General features: G+C 38.8%; 2 protein-coding genes and 2 long non-coding RNA genes across 6 annotated transcripts; 2 read left to right on the forward strand and 2 right to left on the reverse strand.

The window, feature by feature from the left end:
* Positions 1-462: 462 nt before the first annotated feature.
* On the reverse strand, positions 463-3,451 carry LOC111266961 (uncharacterized). Its single transcript, XR_002684345.2, has 2 exons — positions 3,194-3,451; positions 463-2,398 (listed from the first exon to the last, which is right to left on the reverse strand). It is a non-coding gene; the product is annotated as an uncharacterized LOC111266961 (long non-coding RNA).
* A 139-nt stretch (positions 3,452-3,590) lies between these two features.
* On the forward strand, positions 3,591-11,433 carry LOC111266958 (serine/threonine-protein phosphatase 2A regulatory subunit B'' subunit gamma-like). The gene is made up of 10 exons (XM_022844847.1): positions 3,591-3,876; positions 4,870-4,935; positions 5,272-5,403; positions 5,614-5,738; positions 5,872-5,995; positions 6,141-6,344; positions 6,688-6,822; positions 6,940-7,122; positions 7,374-9,795; positions 11,184-11,433. The coding sequence occupies exons 1-9, from the start codon at positions 3,688-3,690 to the stop codon at positions 7,710-7,712; spliced, it is 1,497 nt and encodes a 498-aa protein (XP_022700582.1). The 5' UTR covers positions 3,591-3,687; the 3' UTR covers positions 7,713-9,795; positions 11,184-11,433.
* On the reverse strand, positions 9,064-21,070 carry Prp40 (pre-mRNA processing factor 40). 3 transcript variants are annotated; one of them, XM_086971151.1, is made up of 12 exons: positions 19,465-21,070; positions 18,083-18,317; positions 17,509-17,732; positions 17,012-17,149; positions 16,485-16,768; positions 15,888-16,245; positions 15,164-15,400; positions 13,621-13,832; positions 13,206-13,421; positions 12,888-13,013; positions 11,496-11,633; positions 9,064-11,288 (listed from the first exon to the last, which is right to left on the reverse strand). In XM_086971151.1, exons 1-12 carry the CDS (start codon positions 19,570-19,572, stop codon positions 11,243-11,245), a joined length of 2,322 nt encoding a protein of 773 aa, XP_086827277.1. In that variant the 5' UTR covers positions 19,573-21,070; the 3' UTR covers positions 9,064-11,242. The 3 variants fall into 3 exon arrangements, with proteins under 3 accessions (XP_086827277.1, XP_086827276.1, XP_022700581.1); XM_086971150.1 differs by having other exon boundaries at positions 9,064-11,293; XM_022844846.2 differs by having other exon boundaries at positions 11,198-11,285.
* Positions 11,703-13,495, forward strand: LOC111266960 (uncharacterized). Its single transcript, XR_002684344.2, has 2 exons — positions 11,703-12,062; positions 13,282-13,495. It is a non-coding gene; the product is annotated as an uncharacterized LOC111266960 (long non-coding RNA).
* Positions 21,071-22,397: the final 1,327 nt, after the last annotated feature.

The raw sequence follows: 22,397 nt of genomic DNA on the forward strand, positions 1-22,397 counted from the left end.
CAAATGAGAAAACAGCGAGGATATAATTTCGCGAAATACTGTTCAACACTGATTAATTTAGACAGGGTAGCTGCGGGGCAACTGAATAAAATCGACTCGTGTAATTAGTTTATTCCTTGTTGACGATTTCTATTGCCATTTTTTGAATGCGTCTGAATTGATTAATCAACTACACACATCTGATAATTATTTACCATATATCTAAAATAAGCATTTACAAACGCATCCAGGCTATCGTTTACACAAACTTCTACGTTTGATAGAACACAGAATTACAAATTCAGCAATGCTAATCTGGACTAAGAGCCGAACTCGAACGCCTTCGACTTCAGACGTTCACACAAATGTTTCGGTAATTAATAATTTATAAATCTCATTCGAAGTGAGTCAGTCGTTACTTAGGATTTCCCGCAACTCACGGCACGACTTCCGTCAAGCAAAGTAACATTAATCCGCATAAAGTACAATAAATACATGTCATATATTTAATGGCTTTGATAATGCATGCAGATCGGAAAGTCTATACGCATCAAAAACTTGTTTCACGCACTCATTATCACATTATTTAGAGAGAATAAATCAAAGACGAGTGTTTCCGATTGGCAGATGTAGGCTAAACGCATTGTACAAAGAATTTATCTAGAAACACGCACACAAAATTCTGGCCGAAATAACAAGCTCATTGAAGTGAGCCATGTTCCTACACCGCAAAGTGCTGCATTCAATCAAATAGTTAAAAGTCATAGACATAGAAACACTCACCTATCTTCATACTAAGCGCATGAAGCATTCAAGTATTTTCACAAACACATGTCCTGGGTAGAAAATAGGAACGTGCTCTGTCCCATAAATCAACGCAGCCCAGCGTCGCCGCTATCACTATATCCGTCGCCATTGATTCAAATTACTTTTCAAACATTTTGTTCTTTGCTATCAAGAACATAATTTGTAAATGCCTATGAATTACAGAATTAAAAAGTTGTGATCGGAACCATCAAGGCAGTTCCGTGTCCGAAAAGGCATATCGAAAACCATAACTTCAAATATCAAAATCGTGAGATTCTATAAATAGCAAGCACAAAGTTAGCATATGGTTGCAGTTCGAAAATAACTGAGCCTCGAATTTAGATGCACTTATCTTTTTCGAGGCTTCCAAAGTGCCAACTTTTAACATAACATTATAAACATACTTTTAGTGTCCTTTTCTTCGATGGCTTCCTAGACTTCTCTTTTTATCGTATTGACTTGTGCATCTCTTGCATGCAAACAAATTCTTCAATTGTTAATTATCCTCAACTACACGGATTTTCTCTCTCGATCTCGGGTTTCTTGCCTTTAGAGCTGTTTAATTCTTTGGTAAAGAATAGCTTTTCACATCTTATAGTACTCGTATATAATCAATATCTTTACTACCGTCACCCTCATCAACATTATCTGCCCTCTTCAACATCGTCCCGGTTCTCAATGTAGCTTCGCTTAGCTTTGCATTTTTGCTAGGCCATAGGCTATCTTGCGTTAAAGTGCAGCCGTTTAGGGGAGCTCCGTCCTTATCTTCAACACTCTTGCGAAACACACGTGCAAGCTTTTCTCGTTGTTGTTGTTGTTGTTGCTGTTGTGCGTGAATTTTCCATTGCTGTCACCATTGTCAGAAACATCCCTACTATCCCCATAGTTAGCATCGTCGACGACATTCTCCTTGAAAATCGACGCACGCTTTCTGCGGCTTGTTTCTCGAAAACATTATCCTTCTCATCGCTGACATCATCGGTGAACGACTCATTAGTATGATTAGCCTGATGCGAACTCGTTTCAGTAAATCGTTACCGACGCTGAGCTTTTCTGATTCATCATCGGAGAAACTATCTTGCGGTAATATTATTTTCATACGAACAATATCCGCGAAAGCAACTGATTTTGTGCCGCTGGCACTGCGGAGTTACCGGACACAAACACTTGCGCTGGATTTTTAAGTTCTGTACTGCCTTCAGGCCCCAAGGAACGAGCATTAAGTGCTGTATTAGGTATGGATCCCTGCATCGGGGTATTTGAAAGCCATTCTTTGGAAGGCCTTACGATGCCTGCGACGCCAATTGGTAGTATCGCATCAAAAGAAGGCTTCGTAGCGAGACTGATCTCACTAGTCTCGCTTTGAACATGGTTGATCAGCTTCTCGCCTGTTACCCTCTTCTGTAAGAGGCAATTTTACGTAGAATCTTACTATTACCATGGATTGATATAAGAAAGTTACCATATTTTGCTAAGCTTGTTCTCATGGTGGAACCGAACAGACAAACTGCAAGTAATGGCATTGACCTCTTCTTCTCGCGCATCCCGGTTTTGCAACGTATAAGTTCGGACGATCGTTTTGCGAACGCATCCCAACCAACGATTCCTAAAACTGAGCCAATCGAGAAATGGGCAGAACTAATATTAACCTCTTTAGCACCTAGCTATGCATGAACTACTCCATGCAAATAAAACACAAGTATGAAATTTGTGGCCAAATATACTGATGTATAGGAAATTGACGTTATTTTTCTTATGCGGGTGAACTTTGCTATCGAACAACAACATCGTCAACAAGTCGTGTTATGCTGTCTCCGTTGAAATCATTTTCGGGTCGTTCAACGAAAGTACACAAGAGCTTCCGAACGCGTCTTACTCAATTTTTTTTGGCATTTGGGGCAAAGGGGACAAAGTTAAGTCCTATTTTCCCCAATTTTTCTGTAAGGAAGAAACGACTATGGCTAGCATAAAGTTATAAACTTGAAACGAATAGACCTAATTGCATTCACAGTCCGAACTAAGGATAATGGTAAATGTTACAAATATTTCCAATCTTAGTGATTACAATACCTACTTTTATATATATGTTTACTCAAAAAAAATGGTGAAAAATTCCTATTAGCAAAAAATTAGCGCCAAAAAAGGACTACCATTAAATGGGAAGCCGCCATCTAAGTGCTACTGAAAGGTTAGTTTCTTGTACGAATAAATGTTAATGGAAGAATAGTTTTATGGAAGCGTTGTCTTTTTGACACCTGTCGTAAGAAGTTTGCCATCTGTTACAACTTTTATTTAACTTATAGCAATAACTATACGTTGTTTTTGTTTACGTTCGGAATCGAAACCCAGAGCGATTCTACCGTTCAGTGTTTCATCTTCTACTCCTTCTCTATGTTCTTCTAATTACCAATTTCGCATTTCAACGAAAGAACGTTTAAACATGTTTAAACGATTTTGCAGCGCCACACCAAACCGATTGCTCCCCTCTACCAAAACGTACGTGACACCAAATATCGTTTTTTTTCGATTCTTTTCGTCAACACGCCATTAGTCAATTAAGCGCTCGTAAGTTTATTAACCGCGCTCTTCATTCTGCGGTTTAGAGCGCAGAAAGTGTGGACTGAATGGAATGTAGACCACCATCACAAGAACAGAACTCATAAATGAAGCGGGATTGGCATGAATTGTACCAACAACGTGATCTTGTGAAATGGTTGGCAAAAAAAACATTTGATTCACAGAATAAGGGCTAACTTTCCGTGCTGGGTTACCGTCTGTACAATACTTGCGCGCCAAATTAGAATTCATAAACACCAGCCAACGTCAGCTCCAAGCGGATCGAAGCTTATTGGCAGCACAGTGAAGCGATACCTGCGTACCAACTATTGATTGTTTTTTGGGATGCCAAATGTGTCGTTATTCAAATTCATCGTAGCTGTGCAGGCTAACCTACGCTACCAATCTGATACAATTTTTGTGGATTATCACTCGGTAGTGGAGCTTATATGCGACATGTTGACGCCGCAAGCACAATTGCCATCGAACGTATCACCGGCATCTCTTACAGCTACTGCACTCAAATATCCAAACGTATGTCAGATATGAAATTTCAAATGCGAATGTGTTTGTCGCAAAAAAGTTATGGAATACCTAATATTATTGTCAGATCTGTCATATGAATGTCATATCCTTATGTTAGACGTTGACAGAGTAAACCTCTAGGACTGCAGGCACTGTTGTACCAATGATTGACCACCTTTTGCCGGGATTATTTTAGGACCCTGTATATTCGCCTTAACGATGTAGGGCACGCATGTAGTATGTTACATATGCGACAATATTCTTGTATGGATGATACTTAAGTTCAGGTTTTCCAAATTTAATGACATGACAGCATATAAGGGTGGGCGCTAAAGCTATTACATAGGTTGTACTGGAACACTTTATAAGCAAAGGATGGATAGCCCTTTTGATTTAAGTCTGCGATCAATGAACGTCTGCTGCTGTGAGTATTCATATGGCAGTTACTTACTGTGTCTACGACAAAATAATCAATAATCAGTTTTATAGCTTAGGACAAAAAGAAAGTACAGGTAACCTTATGACTGACCTGATTTTCTAAAAAAGTTGACTTAAGCGCTAGTGAAAGAATACACAGCATTTTAATAAATTATGATATTCCCAATAGATGTTATGTCCTTTTAGAGTAACCACCACTCATTATAGAAGATTAGTGCGGTGAATGAAGACAGGTTGTTTCCCCATTCGAAAGGAAAACAATGTGTTTGTTGCATGACATAGTGACATGACTACAGTTATTTTAAAATTATCACTGTAAGTCTTACATTGTGTTATCATTTTTCATACATCAGTCGTAACTGAATCATCAATGAATTATGTAAAGGGTAACAGTAAAAAGTTAAGGAACTTTTTTTGGAAGAAAAAGTTTTTGAAGCTATCTAAGAACTGCGCTTCAAGAGTGATAAGCACATCAGGTGCAGCTCATCATAATGATGCAGGGATAGCTCGGAACAATATCTTGATGTACCATCAAAAATACTTACCATTTGTTGTCTATTACAGATACCGACATTTCACTGGCGAGTTCCTGCACAGGATGACAACATTGGTGGCCTACTCCGAGACGAAGTACGATATTCTATGTACAAGCTTGCATTGTTTAGAATATTGAAGCAAAGGCTATATCCCATCAAATTCGGTTTTCTGGATTCTCTAGACTACAAAATGCATAGTTCAGGAAATGTTTATTATTTTATTATATCTAATCACTACCGATTAGGTTAGCCCAACATCAAATAAGCTACGAAGTTAATCGAAAAAATCTCGAGGTTCATATAAAGCAATTATCAATAGTGTAGCTTAAAGCGCACAAATGGACCGCTCGCGGTTTGCTTTTCATGCAGTACAACGTGCAATACATATTGCCGGTTATTCAAATCGTTTTAACGATTTTGGTTCTCATAGGCGCGCACATTGCTACTTGAGCGCAAAAACGAGGAAATTCCGGATGCAGAAAGCGTTGAGGAAATGTGGCGCTTACTTGAAGATCACGCGGTGGACGAAAACCTTGCTATTGACTACAGAGGATTTAAAAAAGTTCGTAGAAGTTATACTTATGTATTAAACATTAATATCAATCAGCGCTTGATGTAGATATTACAGGCCAAGAGAGAATAAGAAATCGCATTTTATATGCAATTACCTAGAACACATGCGCAACGGAATAGGCACTACCTGGCCTCTCGTAGGTCTGACAAGATGTTGTTAACCAACTGCTCTTTGTTTCTGTGCTTTTGTTTTTCACAGGTACGTCAGCTTTTGGGGCCGATGTACCAGCAGTTTTTTAGTGCTACCGTATTCTTCAAATTACTTCAAGATCATCCTCTTGGATACATGTCTATAAGAAATTTCTACAACTATGTCAATCGAAGGTGTGCACATAAGTTGGTTTTGTCTTGAATTATTTAGACAGGCCTTTCTGAGTTGCCTTAGGTTTGCATAACATTGCACAAGATGTTCGTTTATTCAAGCGAAACGTTTCTGTGATATTTCTTATTTTGACAGACGATGGTTATTGCAGACCCGGGTTGGGTTAGCGCTCTATGACGCTAACGGACAGGGTTATCTAAGCGAAGCTGACCTCGAGAACTATATTAATGGACTAATCCCAACGCTGAACCAGTTAAAGGTCAGTAAGACATTTGCGTTTTCGCAGAAAGGTTCAGAAAAACTACAAGCTTTGATGAGAGTCAAACCTCTGATAGCATCTCGCACCATCCAATAACTGAGATGACATCTAAATGCCGTTGACACTTGCTTTTGCATCTTCTTAGGGACTTGAACCGTCATTTCACTCCTTCTACTGCTGCACCGCGGTCCGTAAGTTCATCTTCTTTCTCGATCCGTATCGAACAGATCGGGTGAGAATTGACGAAATCATACTCTCATCTTTCTTAGACGATCTACTTGAACTTCGTGAAGATCTTCCCAGAGCTGCCCTTGAGGCCAACTGGTTCAGCGCGGTATCAACCAGAAAGGTAAACAACCTGACACTCTTATCTATATCTATCGATATGTCTCAGTAACATGCAAAACTGAATATAGGAAGTCATTAACTTATGTTATTAGTCAACCGGAGTCAAAAGCTGCTCTTAGAAAACTCGTTCAATCACTTTCAGATACAGCAAAGCACGTTGTCTGCCTTTGGTTGAAGAGTACTTTATGAAGTAATCTTTGAGATCTGCAGGCGAGTCAGTAGTAGATTTATCATATTATATTTAAGTGGCGGGTGGGTTAACCAACCCAATACTATGGCCATTTGAGACTCGTTTTAGATTATCTAAGCAAATTTAAACTTTTTTTTTTTTCGAACTATTTCAGGTGTATAGTCGTTTTATGGACCTGGACACCGACAAAAATGGAATGCTTTCCCGTCAAGAAATGTATGATTACGGGGAAGGTACATTCACAAAAACCTTCATTGATCGAGTGTTTCAAGAATGCATTACGTACCAGGTTAGCGCGAACAGCAACTTAAAATAGATAATTGCAAATAGCTAATTTGGTTGTTGTTTTTAGCAATTCAACGTTTACCGTATCTTTGTTAATTCATGGTGAATCTTATTTCAACAGGGTGAGATGGACTATAAAACGTACCTGGATTTGGTGTTAGCCTTGGAGAATCGTAGCCAGCCTGCTTCCATACATTTCTTCTTTAAAATATTTGACATCGATCACAAAGGTTATTTGGACAACTTTACCATGCGATTCTTCCTTCGAGCGATACTTGAAGTGGTAAACGATCCGATGCTCAAGGTTAGTGAAGTCACAACATATATTTGTAAAACTAACCCTAATCATTTTATTCAAAGACAAAGACAGAAAAATAAATCATCACGTATGTTAAGTGTATGATATTCTTTGTCAAGCACAACTAAATGTCATGCTCAATACAAACAGAAATACTTGCTGCGAGAAGATAGGGTCTCGGACTGTAGGCCCTGAGCGCCTGTCCTAGACGGATAATTTAATTCGCTTTTCTCCTACGCTACGATTATGAACCGCAGGTGGAAGATATCCTTGACGAAATTCACGATATCGTGAAACCAGTCGCGGCCGGTCGAATAACGCTAAAGGATCTTTTGAAATGTGGCCAAGGTGGTCTTGTCGTTTCGATGATGGCTGATGTTAACGGGTTCATGCGTTATGACGATCGACAATTCGAGCCTGATGACCAAGAAAGGCCAGATATATCAGAGCCACAGGCTTTGCATTTCGAGTGTCGGGATGATGCCAATTCAACTAAAAGGCGTGAAATCATAATTACAGAAGTTACAGAAGAAGATCGAAATAACGGTGGAGATCCTACGTCAGTTGACGGCAGTGAGCAACCCAAAAGTATTTGATAGATAACTAAAGGCGTTTCGAGCTTGTGACACTAATGGCACTCCTATTGGTCAGATTAAGTAAGCAAACACTTTTTTGTGTATAACAATGTAAATATTCATAGGTAAACGCGGATCTTAGACCTTTTGTGAAATTCTGAACTTTTCATTCCTTTATATGCCGTATACGGATTTCTTATTAGATTTGGCGAATTAAATAATCTGAATGTACTCATAAGTCATGGTTTGGTACTTTCATCTTCATGAACAGCATATTTACGCAGCACTTGAGCGCTGTCTTGAAACTATCTCGGAGATCTGATAATTCGTGAACTCAACTTCAAAATTCAAAAAGGCTCCACATTTGGAATTACATTAGTGCTATTCTATCCGATACGGTCAAAGGATCGCCTGAAGTAGTTTTAGATTTTTAAGATAGGATTTTTTGCTTAGGATACATATTAGATAATAATTTTTTGCCCTTAAGATATGGATTAGTAGTGCTAGTAAATTGGATTGAAACAATGTTAATGTGTAGTAGTGTTAATTTAACAACTTAGAATATTCCGAAAGTTCACTGAGATAAATGGGCCTAGTTCAGCAATTGTAAAGTAAAAATTATAACCCCAGTAGTGAGCCATTTTGTGTTACTCCAACCACCTGACATACGAGTCCTTTTTTCCGAAAACAGAAGAATACTAAGATTTAAGTCGCATGGAAACTTAAACATTAAGCTTATCCGGACTTCAGCTCAACTTATTAAAGGACATGTAGGGATCATAAATGGAGCAATACCAATGAATTCAAACTTCACAAAACGACTAGCAAGCCAACTTTTAGTTTAAAGCACTAAAACGAAGTCACTATAATTTGTTTGCCTTCACTTTCATTTTGCGCATCACCATGAGAAAAATCAGTGAATGACTCACATCACACAGGTTTGCCGAGCTTGATATTTGCAATATTTTACATTTTATAAAAGATACCATCAAGAAAATTATCGTAACAACAACTTTCGTACCTTATTTGATTTTTTCCTATATACATTTGAAACCACAGAATGACCCCACCAGAAATTATTTCCAACTTTTCAAGTTTTTCCTTGTGCAGTAGCCATTAGACAAGCAAATGAGGCTAACATACATATTAATCTGTTACTTAAACGATACGAATCAGTATTATGATATTGTTAATTAATACTAAAAAATTATTTGGCTTTTTCCGGTTATCCTTGAGCGCAAGCGACGTAAAAATTAACCATCGCCGCCGTAATAACACCGTTGATTTTGTATAAATTGGATTGCTCAAATAAAGCAAATATGTTCTGAGCACCAAGAACTTTATGTCAAGCGCAATTAAAAAAACACGCGAGTTTATTACTATATACATACAAAACTTTTATTCATTATCTTATTCATTATCTTTTATTTTCTATTCTTATGAGAAAAGTTACCAAAACCACGGAGTGATTGGGTAGAGGAAGTAATCACGAATAGAATTATTTAGTACTAATAGTAATGATGGCGTAAGATCAGTCTCACGAGTCTAACTGTGGCGTTGCTGTCTTTAACGAAGCAAATCTGAAATTACCTAAACTTTCCCTTTCTTCTGGTATGACCCTGGCAATGTGTCTCAAACATTTGCACCCGTACTGTACGTGCACACACCAATATGTTTTGCGGGCCGAGATGTATTCTCTTCATGCATCAAACGTGATAAACAGACTACCAAAAACCTAAGATCATGTGGCTCTGTAAGCTCATCCCGTTTCGTCGACATTTCTTACACACAGGCATTGTGAACAGCGGCAAAGGCAGGTAGTTTTTATCTTAATTTATTAAGTGTAATAATAACTAATTGTAATAAATCAAGGAATTAAGCTCTACAAACAGATTTATACTATACAATGTTTCTCCTAACTTTTGGGGCATCCGCCGGGTAACGCATTTTATCTTAAAGCGGTCCCCACATACACAGCTGTGCCATTAATTCACTTAGTTTTTTCAGTTGTTAATTTGGCATTTCCCTGACTCGCTACTTGTGTGTTATTATTACAGTTCACGTTTCTTGGGAGTTAAGGTATCTCAGCTGTCAACACATTCAGGTTTGCAAACATTTTTTCTACACAATTACGTCCAGATTTTCCTGCTAGTACACAATTGCGTTAATCACTTCTAATCAGTTCTTTGTTTCTACACGGTCCACTATGTCAGCTAGCTAGCTTTCACCAATCCTAACAGTAATAAATTTATGACGCTGGTCTGAAAACCGCGACACAAATCGTTATTTTATGACGCTGGCCTGAAAACCGCGACACAAATTGTTATAAATATGATTCTCCCTTTCGTTTACCTATTAACCACCTCTCTTCATGCAGTGCAGCTTTATAATATCGTGTAGTACTTATTACAAATAACGTTTCGTTGACGATGTTGTTATAATTTACTTCCACGTCGTCAATGGCTTTAATTCTCTCACTTGCCTGGTCGTTCGTTTGCTCGGACTTCTGGTTTTTTTTGCTGATATCATTATCTATCACTCACTTAAACTGATTCGTTCTCTCTTATACCCTTCATCAGCCTCCACGTACCCACATACAGTTTCTCTTCAATTACGGTATCTCTGAGGTCTCCGCCGCAAAGTCTTTTTTCCTCTATATATACTCTGTCGTCCCTAATTTTTGTCGTATCTGTATACACATAGCTGATCAAGCTTGCCATCGTCCTTATCTTGATACGCTTGCATAAACTTTATGCATTTCAACACTATTTCTGTCTGTTATTTCAGGTGTGTGTGCGTTAATGTTTTCACAAGTTTGTGTGCCTGTAATTCAGTGTGCTTATGCAATCTTAATTAGAGCGATATAATTTGAAAGTATTTCTTCTAACAACTAGAATGGAAGAAGTGCATCTTTTTCCAGCCTTGTTGTTGTTGTTGTTGTTTCCATTTTCTAGAAAATGGCGCCAGCTGAGGGCCAGTTCATGCTCGGCGTAGTTGTAAACGGAGTAAACTGTTTAGGAGTTAGACCCAAGGGTTCAATGGTCGTAGTATCGTATACTTCGGCATGGCTGAGGGCCTCCCCTTAATTTCGTCAAATTTCTTGTTCTTATGTTTTGTTAGTAAAGTTCGTTTTCAAAGCGAACTGTTTCTTGGAGCTTACGCTTGCTCAAAGTTAAAGGTGTTTTTCTATGCAAGTTGGTATCAGCTTTCCCGTTTTGTCACGGCGGTCTTTCTCCTGCTAAGGCTCCTTGGAACAGGTTAGCTTCTGTTAAAACAACCAGTAGACCTGTTCCCAGAAGTCTTACCTCTGATGATTAACTTATAGGCGAGTTTCCTGTGTTCGTGTAGAAGTTACCACGAGCAATGTTGTCCGTTGAACGGCTGCAATGGCGCAAAACGTTTCCAGTAAGGGTTGGCCATTGTTAAGCGTGCAGACATAAATACTGAAACCGATGTTTCATGCCTATGAGGGCTTATTGTTGAAATTTTTAGGCAATCATTAATCAGATACGTCTTCGGTGGCTCCCGAATGCAGCTGAGCAAGGAGTTCTCTACGTCGGTCTTCCAATTCTCGCTCTGACAGCATGGCCTCGTCTGCTTCTCTGAAAAAAGGACAAAAGTAGACGTAAACGTAAATAGTTTACATCGTAAAGGAACACAATGGTTCATCGCACATACTAGCGATTAGTTTTTTTTGTAATTACTATTTGTAAATAAATTACAGATAGTAATTACAAAATAACTATGTTTTTTCATAAATCTGGTCACCCGATTAAATATCTGCGTGCAGGGTAATCCTATTACCTGTGTGTAACTTCACCTTCCTCCGGAGTGGCCTCACGGTAATGCCTATATTTCTCCGAAGCTTTATAGCCGCTTTCACTTTCGTCCTCTACGGGGGAAAATCGCTTCGATGGTGAAGGGCTTGCTTCCAAGTATCGACTATACATGTCGAGCAATTTGGCGAGGATCAAAAATAACGCAACGAAAACGAAGAAACGTTAGTACCTTTTTAAGCAAACCTAACTTTTAGTAACGGAGCATTAGTTCCATTTTAGGCAGCATTATTTAATGGAAATACTTCAATATTGAACTATTTACTTTAAGTGTAACGCGTAGTTTTTGTTTTTATGAAGAAGTGTAACGCGTAGCTTATGCACGATGAATATCTATTACTGCTAAGTTACTGATGAAAAAGTCGCTACTCTATGCGTGCATAAATATTTAAGGCTTAGTAACAACGTCAGAAATTGCATGAAGAGTAACTAGCTGAATATCTTTACCACAGTAACGTCGTTCTGCTTTCTCCGCAGAATCCTGATGTGGATCTATACGGCCAGCCGATTAGTTTTCTAAATATACGACTAAAGGGTGTGTATAAACACAGACTTTCAGACTCTGCCTAGGTCCGTATCTTTTTTAGTACTAGATCTCTTAAAGTTCCCAAGTTCAGGACACTGCTCTTTGCTCCCAACTATGAATTACGAGTTTACATTTAACACCAACTTACTAACACATAGGCGAATAACGCGTACTGCTGGAAATTCTATCTATGGCAGCAAAAAACAAAAATACAGAGCCCTTTAAAGGCAGTATCGAGGTGACCGCACAATTTTTGAACTGTGTGGTGATCTTTAAACATATACGGAAGCGACTGGACGCTGCACGAATCATGCCTGTGCATATTAAATATTTGCAGCTCACTCAAAACCGTGCGAACAAGCAAAACAGTGTGCCTATTTTTCCACACGTGCCCATTAAATTGAACCGGAGAAATATTTTAATGCACGTAATGTTTTTTATTAATAAGTAACGACAAAAGAAGGAAATGTCAGGGAAAGGGGATGAGAGAGACACGGTAGAAATTCATTTTTGTATATTACATAGTAAGAAACCCCTATTCGGTAATTTCGATAGATATTTATGCATATGTGTATATATTATATGCATATGTTTATGCATATGTGTATATATAATATGCATATGTGTATATATAAAAATGAGATACTGGCGCATCGACAGCACCTTCCCTCAGTTCAAGCCAGTTAACTCGATTCACTGAGGTCTCTATCGCGCTGTTGTGAGTTGGATTTATGATTGCTTTCTTTGGAATGATTGTTGCTGTTGTTGCTGACTTTCTTCTTGAGGCCCGAACGAGATTTTTTTGTCGAGCCAGTGGCTGCTGTTGTAGCGCACCTTTTCTTGAGCGATGGGGAGGGACTTCGGGATTGGTATCGGCTTTTCTTTTTCTTTTTCTTCTTTCGTGATGAACCACCGGAACTACTGCTAATCGACGTTACTGAAGACCGCGACGATGAACGACTGAAGTTGGCCGACGGCGAAAAAGTTTGTAAAACACACGGATGTTAGTTATACCCAACTTCTCGAGTAAACAGCTAAATCGCTGGAGCTCTTTAAGCGTTCGTGCGTGTCACATCTTGTTAGCCTACGTACTATGATGTTAAACACAAAAGTTAAACAAAAAAGCAGGAGCAACCCATTCAAGATACGTACTTGCGTTTGTGCTTTGTGTTCTTTTTACTTTTCTTGCTGCGGCCGTGATGATGACTGCACGCCTCCTCTAAGGCAGTTGTATATTCTTTAAATACCCGCACACGTTCGGATTCAAGCAAGAGACCGTTGAAATCGGGATGGGATTCAATCAAAGGCCGGATCTTATCGTACGAAGAATCGTATTCTACGGGTGGACTCAGATTTCGTAATATAGACCTATAGATGAAAAAAATTTCAGATTTTTGAGACCCTAATAAATTCGCCCCAATTCTTTTCTATTCGGTTTAAAATTTGTTTGAATTAAATGGTCTAATTCTAAAACTAATATCGCCTTACCCTTTTGTACATTTTTTCATTGCATTCATAATTGTAAATTTCGAAATACTACCAAATATATATATCGTAGGCCACGCACCTGAAAGCTGCTTCCGCTCGTTTCACCTTTCGCTGTTCCTCTCTCAGTCTTTCCTTTTCCCTGGCAGCTGCCTTTTCCATGAGGGCTGTATACGTCAGCTTTACATTGCCAGCGTCCAAAGTCGCGCTGCGTTTATCTTCTGATATCACCGTGACAAACTGCTCAAACTGTGTATCAACTTCTACGGTGAAATTTTTCTCCCGCAATATCTCCTATAACATTATTGATTCACATTAAGTTATGCGCCTTGATTTTGTCTTAAAAATGTTTAATTATATTTTAGAATATTACCAAGCTAAATATTCTGTATTATGACTAACGACCTTGATTTATTTTTCTGATTATATTGTAGACACTACTGTAGAATTTCTGTGGTTCCGGGGCGAAAATAATTTTCGCATCCATCCATTATATTTCATTAATATAATTAAAGGCGTTCTGCAGAAGCTGAAACAACGATAACCTGACGGTGTAAGATTCGGACTATACGGCAAATGCATTAAAAAAGTACTTTCAATTTTTGTCGAGTTGCTAAAAATCTATGTGCTCTGGCATTGATTGCCATGGTGGAAAACGTCTTTTCTGTTTACTAGCTCCAGTTGATTTTACCAAAGGGATGTTGTAATTTTGTTAGTTGTTGACAATCGGAATCAATTGTTTTGCCAGGCGACAGCAGCTCGTATTGTACGGAATTTTCCAATTCCATCAAACACTCAACATCCCCTTCTTTGGCATACATGTAAGCTTTGCCGCCAATTGTAAATCATTTGTTATATTTGTTGTTTCCGTGATAATGTAGCATGTGGTATGTGATCCATATTTTATCGCCCGTGATGCACCGCTTTAAAAACGCCCCGATTTCTGTAGAATTTCGCAGATCTAAATACGATCTAGGTATGAATAAATTATTTTAGATCAATTCGTATGACATCTAATCATCGAAGTTTTTCTTGTAGCCAGCTTTCTTCAATTAGTTTAAAATGGTGGATGTTTAGTTCTTTGGTAGATACCATGGTTACTCACCGTCAGTCAGCTCAATTTTGGCAATTTCATCAACTTTTGCCATTATTGGTCGAACACTAAGGGGAACATCTACCGTAACGAAATTTTTAAAACGAAAGCGACAGAACTATCCTTTCATCCGTTTCTTCTTATAACGCTCCTTGACCATAAACAGCACACATTTTTTCGTAGGATTGTGCAACACCTATGTCTTTGTCACAGTAGAACTTTAAAATATAGTGAATTTGTGCTAACATTTCACTTATCTTCAAGACGCTTTGTCTGAATAAACAGATGTCAACAACTTCAGCACATCTGCTACTGCCTATCTTAATAACACCAATATTATCTGAGATATGTGACCTTAAAGCCGTCTAACTAGCAAAACGGTCAATACATATCCGACAACTCAAAATAATATTCCTCATAATTATGTCGTGGCAATATATTATTCAGTTTGGTCGAACAAAGTATTTGCTTGTCCAGAGGCAATCGGGGTTGACCATTGTAAAGATATGCAAATAAGATGTCCTTTTCGTACCTTAATTATCTTCTTCTCATCAATGAGCCGATCTTTGAGCTCAGCAACGAAAAATTTAAAAAGGTCGAGCGGCGTTGAACCAGGTTGGCCAAGCATATTGTTGAATCTAGGATCGCTACGAATGACCGGATACAGTTCGCTCCACAATGACATTGATGTGAGTTTGCCTTTGTCATGCAAATCAGCCAAGAGAGCCTGAAAGCCCTCACGGGCCTTCCGTTGACTCCTTTTTAGCACCTATAAAAAGAAATGAGAAAAATGGAATCATCAATATTCTTGTCTAAATAAACCCGACTGCACACTACAATACTTTTGCAATTCTTGGACGAATTGGGTAACTTAAGCTAACTTACGGAATAGTCACTCAATGCGGACAAACTTGATCTGCTTTCGAAAAAACCTTGATCACCAGGTAGCGACTACTAAGCCCTTGAGAATTTTAGCCAAATTGGAATTACCATTCATTATAACGCAAAGCGTTGTTTTTAATTATGTATTTTCCCTATTGTTATCAAAACTGATCGTCTTCATGCTAAATGCTAAAAAGTGATACATCAAGGAGACGGTAGAATAAAGCAGATTCAGTCCCAATATTAGACAAGCGCTTTTTTGGAAGAATTGAGGTTTTTAAGCCTTGAGGTAATTAAAAATCACCAACAAAAAAATATTACTTAAAAAAACCATAGAAGTTTATGACAGCATTAACGATAGAAATTTTAATTACCTTTTTCTCACGCTCTCGCTCAGCTTCATGCTCTTTTTCAAGCTCTCGGATATGATCCTCGAAAATTGTCAAAGCATCCTCTTTGTCCATGCCTAGCAGCTCGGCGTCTTCCGCAAAAGTAGGATTATCTAATAGCAGTTGTTGTGCTTCTTGCCACGTTGTCCTGTGGGTAACTTCTGCCATTGCGTCGAGAATGTCCGCAAGAGTAGCCATGTTCTTCTTACGTAACGCTCGCTGGGCTTCTTTGTCACGTTTGGTTACAATAGTCATGATATCATCGTATAGTTCTTTACGTTCCCGATCGCCAACTGCCGTCCAAACAGGTAGATGTCCGAAGAGCTCATACGCTTTTTTGTACCTATTTAAAGCAATTGAAAAGGTGGTAAACGTTTAATATTAAAGCGATTCCGAACTATAACATATGGGAAAAACTTCTTTTACTGGTAAGTCATGCAACGTACGCATAAACTCTTTTGCATCGAATAAATTATACGTTCGTGTTATTTATTCGAATGTGTGTCACTAATTCTCCGTTAAAAATTAAAACCAAGATTTGGCATACAATCCGTTAGGTTATTTTACTTCAGTCCACTTTACCTGACGTTCATATTCAGCTGTGGCGAGTTTAGCAAAAATTGTTCAAGATCCTCCTTGGCCTTTCGAATTTTCATTCGTTGCTCTTCTTTCTCTTCCTTAGCGCGTTGTGTTTTATATAAATTAAAAATCTGTTTGCGATCCGGCAATTTTTTTAGAGCTGCATAGCGGGGATCTTGTGAAATAGCTTTAACGGCATTTTCCCACGATGCATTACTTGCCACATTACGTTCTCGGAGGAGAACTCGAAACGCATCCGCCATTTCTCTCTTATCCTTGTATTCCAACTGAAGACGGAAATACACATAATAACATGGTCAATCCTAATCACGACAAATAACATGTTTCACGATTCTCTAGTACTAATATGTATTTAGCCACGATAAATCTAAAAATATAAAATTGTTCATAAATTTAAAAATAAACTACGATATTGCACAAGATTATAATGTGCAATAATAATTATCGTCGTTCAAGTGAAAATGTTACACATTTTGTATCGCCAACCTTATGAAGGGAAAAGGAATTACCTTTACGACTGCGCCATCTTGGTTCGATTGTGAGTCATCGTCCGGTGCAAAAGACGTGCGCGATGCCTCATCAATGGGCGGCTGTTCAACTGATGCGACCGGGGAATTAATTGTTGGCGTTCCCGACGCAGAATTAGGCTGAAAAAATCACGCATATAGATCTCACAATATTAAACCTCTTCGATGGCTAACTCCCAACTGCCCGTCTTACGTGTCTTCTCAACACAAGTAAGCTCGAGGAAGCAAAAAAAATTCTCCATAATCAACGATCCGTCCTTCATTTGGTTTTTACTGGAGGTCGAAGTCCGAATTCAAACCTATTTACCATTTTACCGTAGTTTCCCACTACAACGTGACAACCACATACACTAGCAACTAAGCACTACAATAGTGGTAACAATAAACTGTGTTTGTTTTAATTCCGATCACATGTTACAGTCTAACAATCGTTACTCTTAGAACAAACACGAATTAATACTTTCATCGTTAAAACTTACGAGCTCGAGTCTGACAGCCGTTTTGACCTTTCCTTCCATTTCGAGAAGACGTCGGATGTCCTCGAGTTCTTTAGGAATGGACCATTTGCTCTCTTTAGTTTCGGCATTGTAATAATACAGTCGGCCAGACTCCGATTTGTACTCTTTCCAAGGACATCGCGAGAGAAGAAGCTCGGTTGATGATTTCAACTCATCCGGTTTGTCCCACGATGACTTTCTCGTTACTGTAAAACCAATACACAAACAAATACGGCACAGTTCATTGATAGTACAGTAATCCTTAATGCATGCTCTATTTTTCGACTAAAAGGATTCTTCTGTCAAGTGCAATGTTAACTAAAAGCCTGTACACAACCGTTTATAAATAATTTTGCTCGTTCGACACGTTGTTCATTTTTATGATGCGTGGTGCACCAGCCACACCCGAGGCTCAACATCTAGATGCTAACCTCCTGCGTACAGATGCTAGCCTAAACCTGTAACAACTTTGCCCTCAGTGTACACCCATACTGTTGATCTATTGCCATCGAACTTTTCTACGTATTTTATCAAATTTATGTGATATTCGACCCACCTGAATTATAATAGTATATTCGGCCATCTGGCGAAGTATGTTCTGTCCAGTCACACTGAGCTGTATTGCCAGTTTGAGTGGTATCACTCGCGCCGACCGAAGGTGTTGCTGGAGGTAATGGAGCCTCCGTTGGATTCGCGGGAGATCCTGCGGCTACAGCAGCTGCTACTGATGTTGGCGCCGCCACAACGTTAGTAGGTGCATCACCAGGAAGAGGTATTTGGACCGGAGCGGACTGAAACAGTTGTTAGGTTCTGGCTGTTGAGGTAAATAAATACATTCAACTCTGTACATCATGAAGGATGTAGTATTGGAAAACGAACGGATTGTTTTATAGACGTCCCCATATTTTAACATTGTCTGACCTACTCAAATAGCGACGAATGAAACGAAATCGGCCTGTGTTACAAAAAGACAGAGATAGTTCCGATTGACAGTTGTGCCTTGCTAATGGGTAAGTGCATGCAGCTCAGAAGTTTCCTCTTATTATCCGTATTAAGGGATACAACAATTCGACCGACTTACCACGGCCTCGTTACGATATAGGTTTCGAAGTAAAATTGCACAAACCACAGTTCAATGTATTTTCACGAACTATGTGCTAAACTGTGTTCATTTACCTGCGTAAACAGTTACATGTTTAGCTCGATAGTGAAATTACGCAGCAGCACACTTTAACATAACCAGAAGGGTCAGCTAGCCCGTTATGTAATGATTGTTTTATTCTAATAACTGTTCTGTAATACGTATGTATATCTTCTGCTTTGAGCGGGCAGCTTGTATCAAACTAATAACGCGTGTCGTGCTACTCTTAACGTGTTGATCATACAAACAGGAGAAATACATACCATAAACTGGAATTGAGTAAAAATTAAGTTTAGTATGTCACTGGGTCAGAAAAACCAATACCAATAGGTATGAAAGGCTGTTCGGGTTCCCCTTTTTTTAATCGAAGGTTGGTAAAATATTTAGAAAGTCCAAATGGGAAAAACTAGTTTTCCAATACAAATGCCATACTAACCTAAGGAAAAAAACATTTTTTCGCGACATCATCAATATCATAGCAATCATAACAGAACGCCGACTCCCGTAACGTTCCGTTTTTCACGTAATCATACAGATGCATACAGGTAACAAATAGAAGGGTTTAAGAAAAAGTAGAGGAAGTTCCAGCAATCAAGCAATAATTATTTAGTGGAGCTTATTTAGTAACCATATTGTCAACGTACTGTTTTGTTAATCCATTTGGTTTCATACTAAGCAAATAGAGTCACATCGCGCGCATTTGAGGTTCGGCTTTGAAAGCAAGCTGGCTACTTTTCAATATACTAGAAGTTACAAGCATGTAAGAAAACACAAGACTGTACTCGTTCTGCACTTACCGGCACTTGTGGGTACGCTGGTGCCGCGGCGGGATTGAACCCGACGAAGGCTGGTACTCCTGCCGGAAACGTCGGCATAATCCCGGCAGCCAATAGGTGTGGATCCATTGTGTAGGGATGTTATCCCTCAGGGTAATTGCTCTTCACATAGATAAGATACGGTTGTCGTCATCGTGGCAACCAAGTGGAAATTGTTATGAGTCCGTTAGATCACTAATTCAGGCGCCAAACAGTAACAGTTTACACGAAGGGGGTGGGGGATAACAGCACGAACCGACGAATGAGCGCCGAAAACACCAAGACTATGCAAAGCTACTTTACGAATCAAATCAGATGTATACACTATGCCAGTATGGCTCATACACAAACACAATAACTCAAGGAATCTATGTACACCATCTGAGATTTGGGGAAGTGACCGCCGCGACGACACAAACGAATCATACATACACAAACATATTAATATATATATTGATATAATATATACAAGTATGTGTACACGACAAGGCTGCCCGGCAACTGCTCCACTGCTGCGTTAGCTTGGCAGATGGACGCTATTGTGCTAACTGTAGTTACTGTTGCTTATTGCTTCTGCTTGATCGCAGGACAAAGGGCGTTCAGGGCCGGATCAAGATTGCTAGCCCGATAGCCTGTGGTTGGCACACGATTTTCAGCTTTAAATGTGCACAGTAGTCTACCAGCAGCAGTAGTCTCTATCGCCGTTCGTTTGGCAGGCGGCCGAACCGATTGTGCGGCTCGTGCCGACGAATTAATTGCTGAGAGGTGTTATTTATGAGTTGACGAAAATTTATTCAACTACCTCGAATCGACTAGCAGCCTCGGAGTCGCGATTCCATACAGGAATTCGCCCAACATCGCCTATAATAATCTCAAATTATCTCACTAGAAATTTCAACGAATCGGACCGAACTGTCGACGACGCTGTCGAAATCGAAACCACCGCAGACTGAACAGCTACGATGTGACTACAACATCCGAACAGCTATGGGACAGTAGGTGAATGGATGGATTGTTATTTACAAGCAGGTGCCTACCACTAGTAATTGGTACCAACAGCAGCATTGGAGTGTTGAGCTATTAAGAATCGTTGTTGTCAGTCCCGTCAAAATGCTTCTGCTGCCGCAGATGCTACCAGTAGTGGTACTGTAGATGTCGGTTTGGCAAGATTGGCACCGGCACGCCGTGCCTGTAAAACTGATTGGCAAGAAAGGGAGAGCAGGAAGGCGAGGGAAACTTCGTTGGTCCAATTCAAATTTATAGCGGGAAGGGACAATATACGAGGTACGTTCACCTGAAGCATGGAGTAGTTCAGATCGGAGGAAAAGATTAGAACTTCGAAAAATCTATGATACTGACAGTACTACCAAGTAGAATAAAACCTAGAACTAACTTGTTCTGTGAAAGCTATATAATTGAATGCCTAGCATTAACACATAATTCGCAAAAAAAATTAGTAGATCAATCTTAACTATTGTATTGTAAGGTCCGACAAATTACAGCTGATAGAGGGCAGATCACATCTTTAAATAGAGTTTCAATTGCAAAAAAATCGATATACATTATATTCTTTGCCTAATAATAAGATGGATAATATACCGTTAGTAAGGTAAACCCTCTAGAAATTAGTTGTTTAGATATTAACATTGAATCAATCAGAAATAACACAAAATTTACAGTTGGAAAAAAAGCACCGGCCTGATGCTTCCATAAAGGGATCTGTAGAATCCACCGAGATGACAAAATTAATTTCCGCTTTATTTATAACTGAACGAAATCTCATTTCAAACTGCCTCACTAGAAACAAAGCGCAATTGGACTTTCGTTAATAAATGATATAGATCGAAATAATAATTTTTCGTATTTGCATGAGGCGGCTTTCCAGGTACGCGTGTTCTATCGCTTTTTCTTTAACAACAACAAGTTAAAGTTGTAAAACTTCTTAGTGAGGATAACATGTACGTAAGATATTATAAATAGCACATAAAAATCCTTTCAGCCGGCAGAATAACTCTCTAAAATACCAAGCGCCAGAAATACAATCCATGTTCAATTAGGAACAAGCTATTTTCAACGGTTAGAACCGTCGAGAACTGTTTAAGTAGTCCGCTTACTAAGTGAAAAATATTTTCTGTAACTGGTAGCATGTACTTAGTATTTTAGTTACAGTCCAATATTAGAGCATTTAGCTATTACTACAATGAAGAAAAATAGCATATCATTGGTAGTGCATAAGATAAAGCTTGAAACACCTGTTATTGTATGGTATCTCTTGAGTCTAATTTATGCATACCGAATCTCGCAACAGAGCCATACGATCGGAAAAATATAGAGACCAATATTTAACATGTAACAGTATCCATAACAGAATATGACTTCACCAACCACGATTTTTTTTTGTAATTGCATCGCTTTTTTACCTTTTAGGCTTCTTCTCAGTATTGCTCCGGTACTGTGACTCTGCTGAAGTAATTCGTTCGGTACAAAGTTCTCACATATCCGGAATTGCTCTGTCCGCTTCTCCGACACAGTTTTAATATGCCAAATATTGAGCCTAAGCTTTCTACTAAAAACGCAGCCAAAAACCCAACTCCATGTGAACTTATGTTAGAGAAATACATAACAAATTTTCATTTATTTTCCTACATTTAATTAGTTCCAATCTATTTTATTTTATACATTAGGCTTTCCTGTCAACTTATGAGCAATTTAGAAAAGCAACAATTTCCTATTTCCAGGCCAAGTCTGGCACAATTACTCTGTTCACAATTTCTAACAGGCGCCTTTCTTTCCTTAGTCTAACCATATCAATGTATAAGCTCTGAAGGGCAAAGAAACGTAATTTCTGAATTATTAGGATTCAAATATACACTTATATCACGACCAAACAGCAATTACCTAATATAAAATACGAT

This window comes from Varroa jacobsoni, unplaced genomic scaffold (genome assembly GCF_002532875.2).
Source record: "Varroa jacobsoni isolate VJ856 unplaced genomic scaffold, vjacob_1.0 scaffold_1132, whole genome shotgun sequence".
NCBI classification, from domain to species: Eukaryota; Metazoa; Arthropoda; class Arachnida; order Mesostigmata; family Varroidae; genus Varroa; species Varroa jacobsoni.

Bases quoted from the DNA above. Each gene is read 5' to 3' on its own strand.
- LOC111266958 (XM_022844847.1), top strand. From the start codon at position 3,688: ATGCCAAATGTGTCGTTATTCAAATTCATCGTAGCTGTGCAGGCTAAC. The intron at 4,936-5,271 runs GTACGATATTCT...TGGTTCTCATAG, and splicing joins GTGGCCTACTCCGAGACGAA to GCGCGCACATTGCTACTTGA. The intron at 5,996-6,140 runs GTCAGTAAGACA...GCATCTTCTTAG, and splicing joins CAACGCTGAACCAGTTAAAG to GGACTTGAACCGTCATTTCA.
- Prp40 (XM_086971150.1), bottom strand. From the start codon at position 19,572: ATGGATCCACACCTATTGGCTGCCGGGATTATGCCGACGTTTCCGGCA. The intron at 17,150-17,508 runs GTAAGTTTTAAC...TGATTTTTTCAG, and splicing joins CGGCTGTCAGACTCGAGCTC to CCTAATTCTGCGTCGGGAAC. The intron at 13,422-13,620 runs GTGCGTGGCCTA...TTTCATCTATAG, and splicing joins CGAGCGGAAGCAGCTTTCAG to GTCTATATTACGAAATCTGA.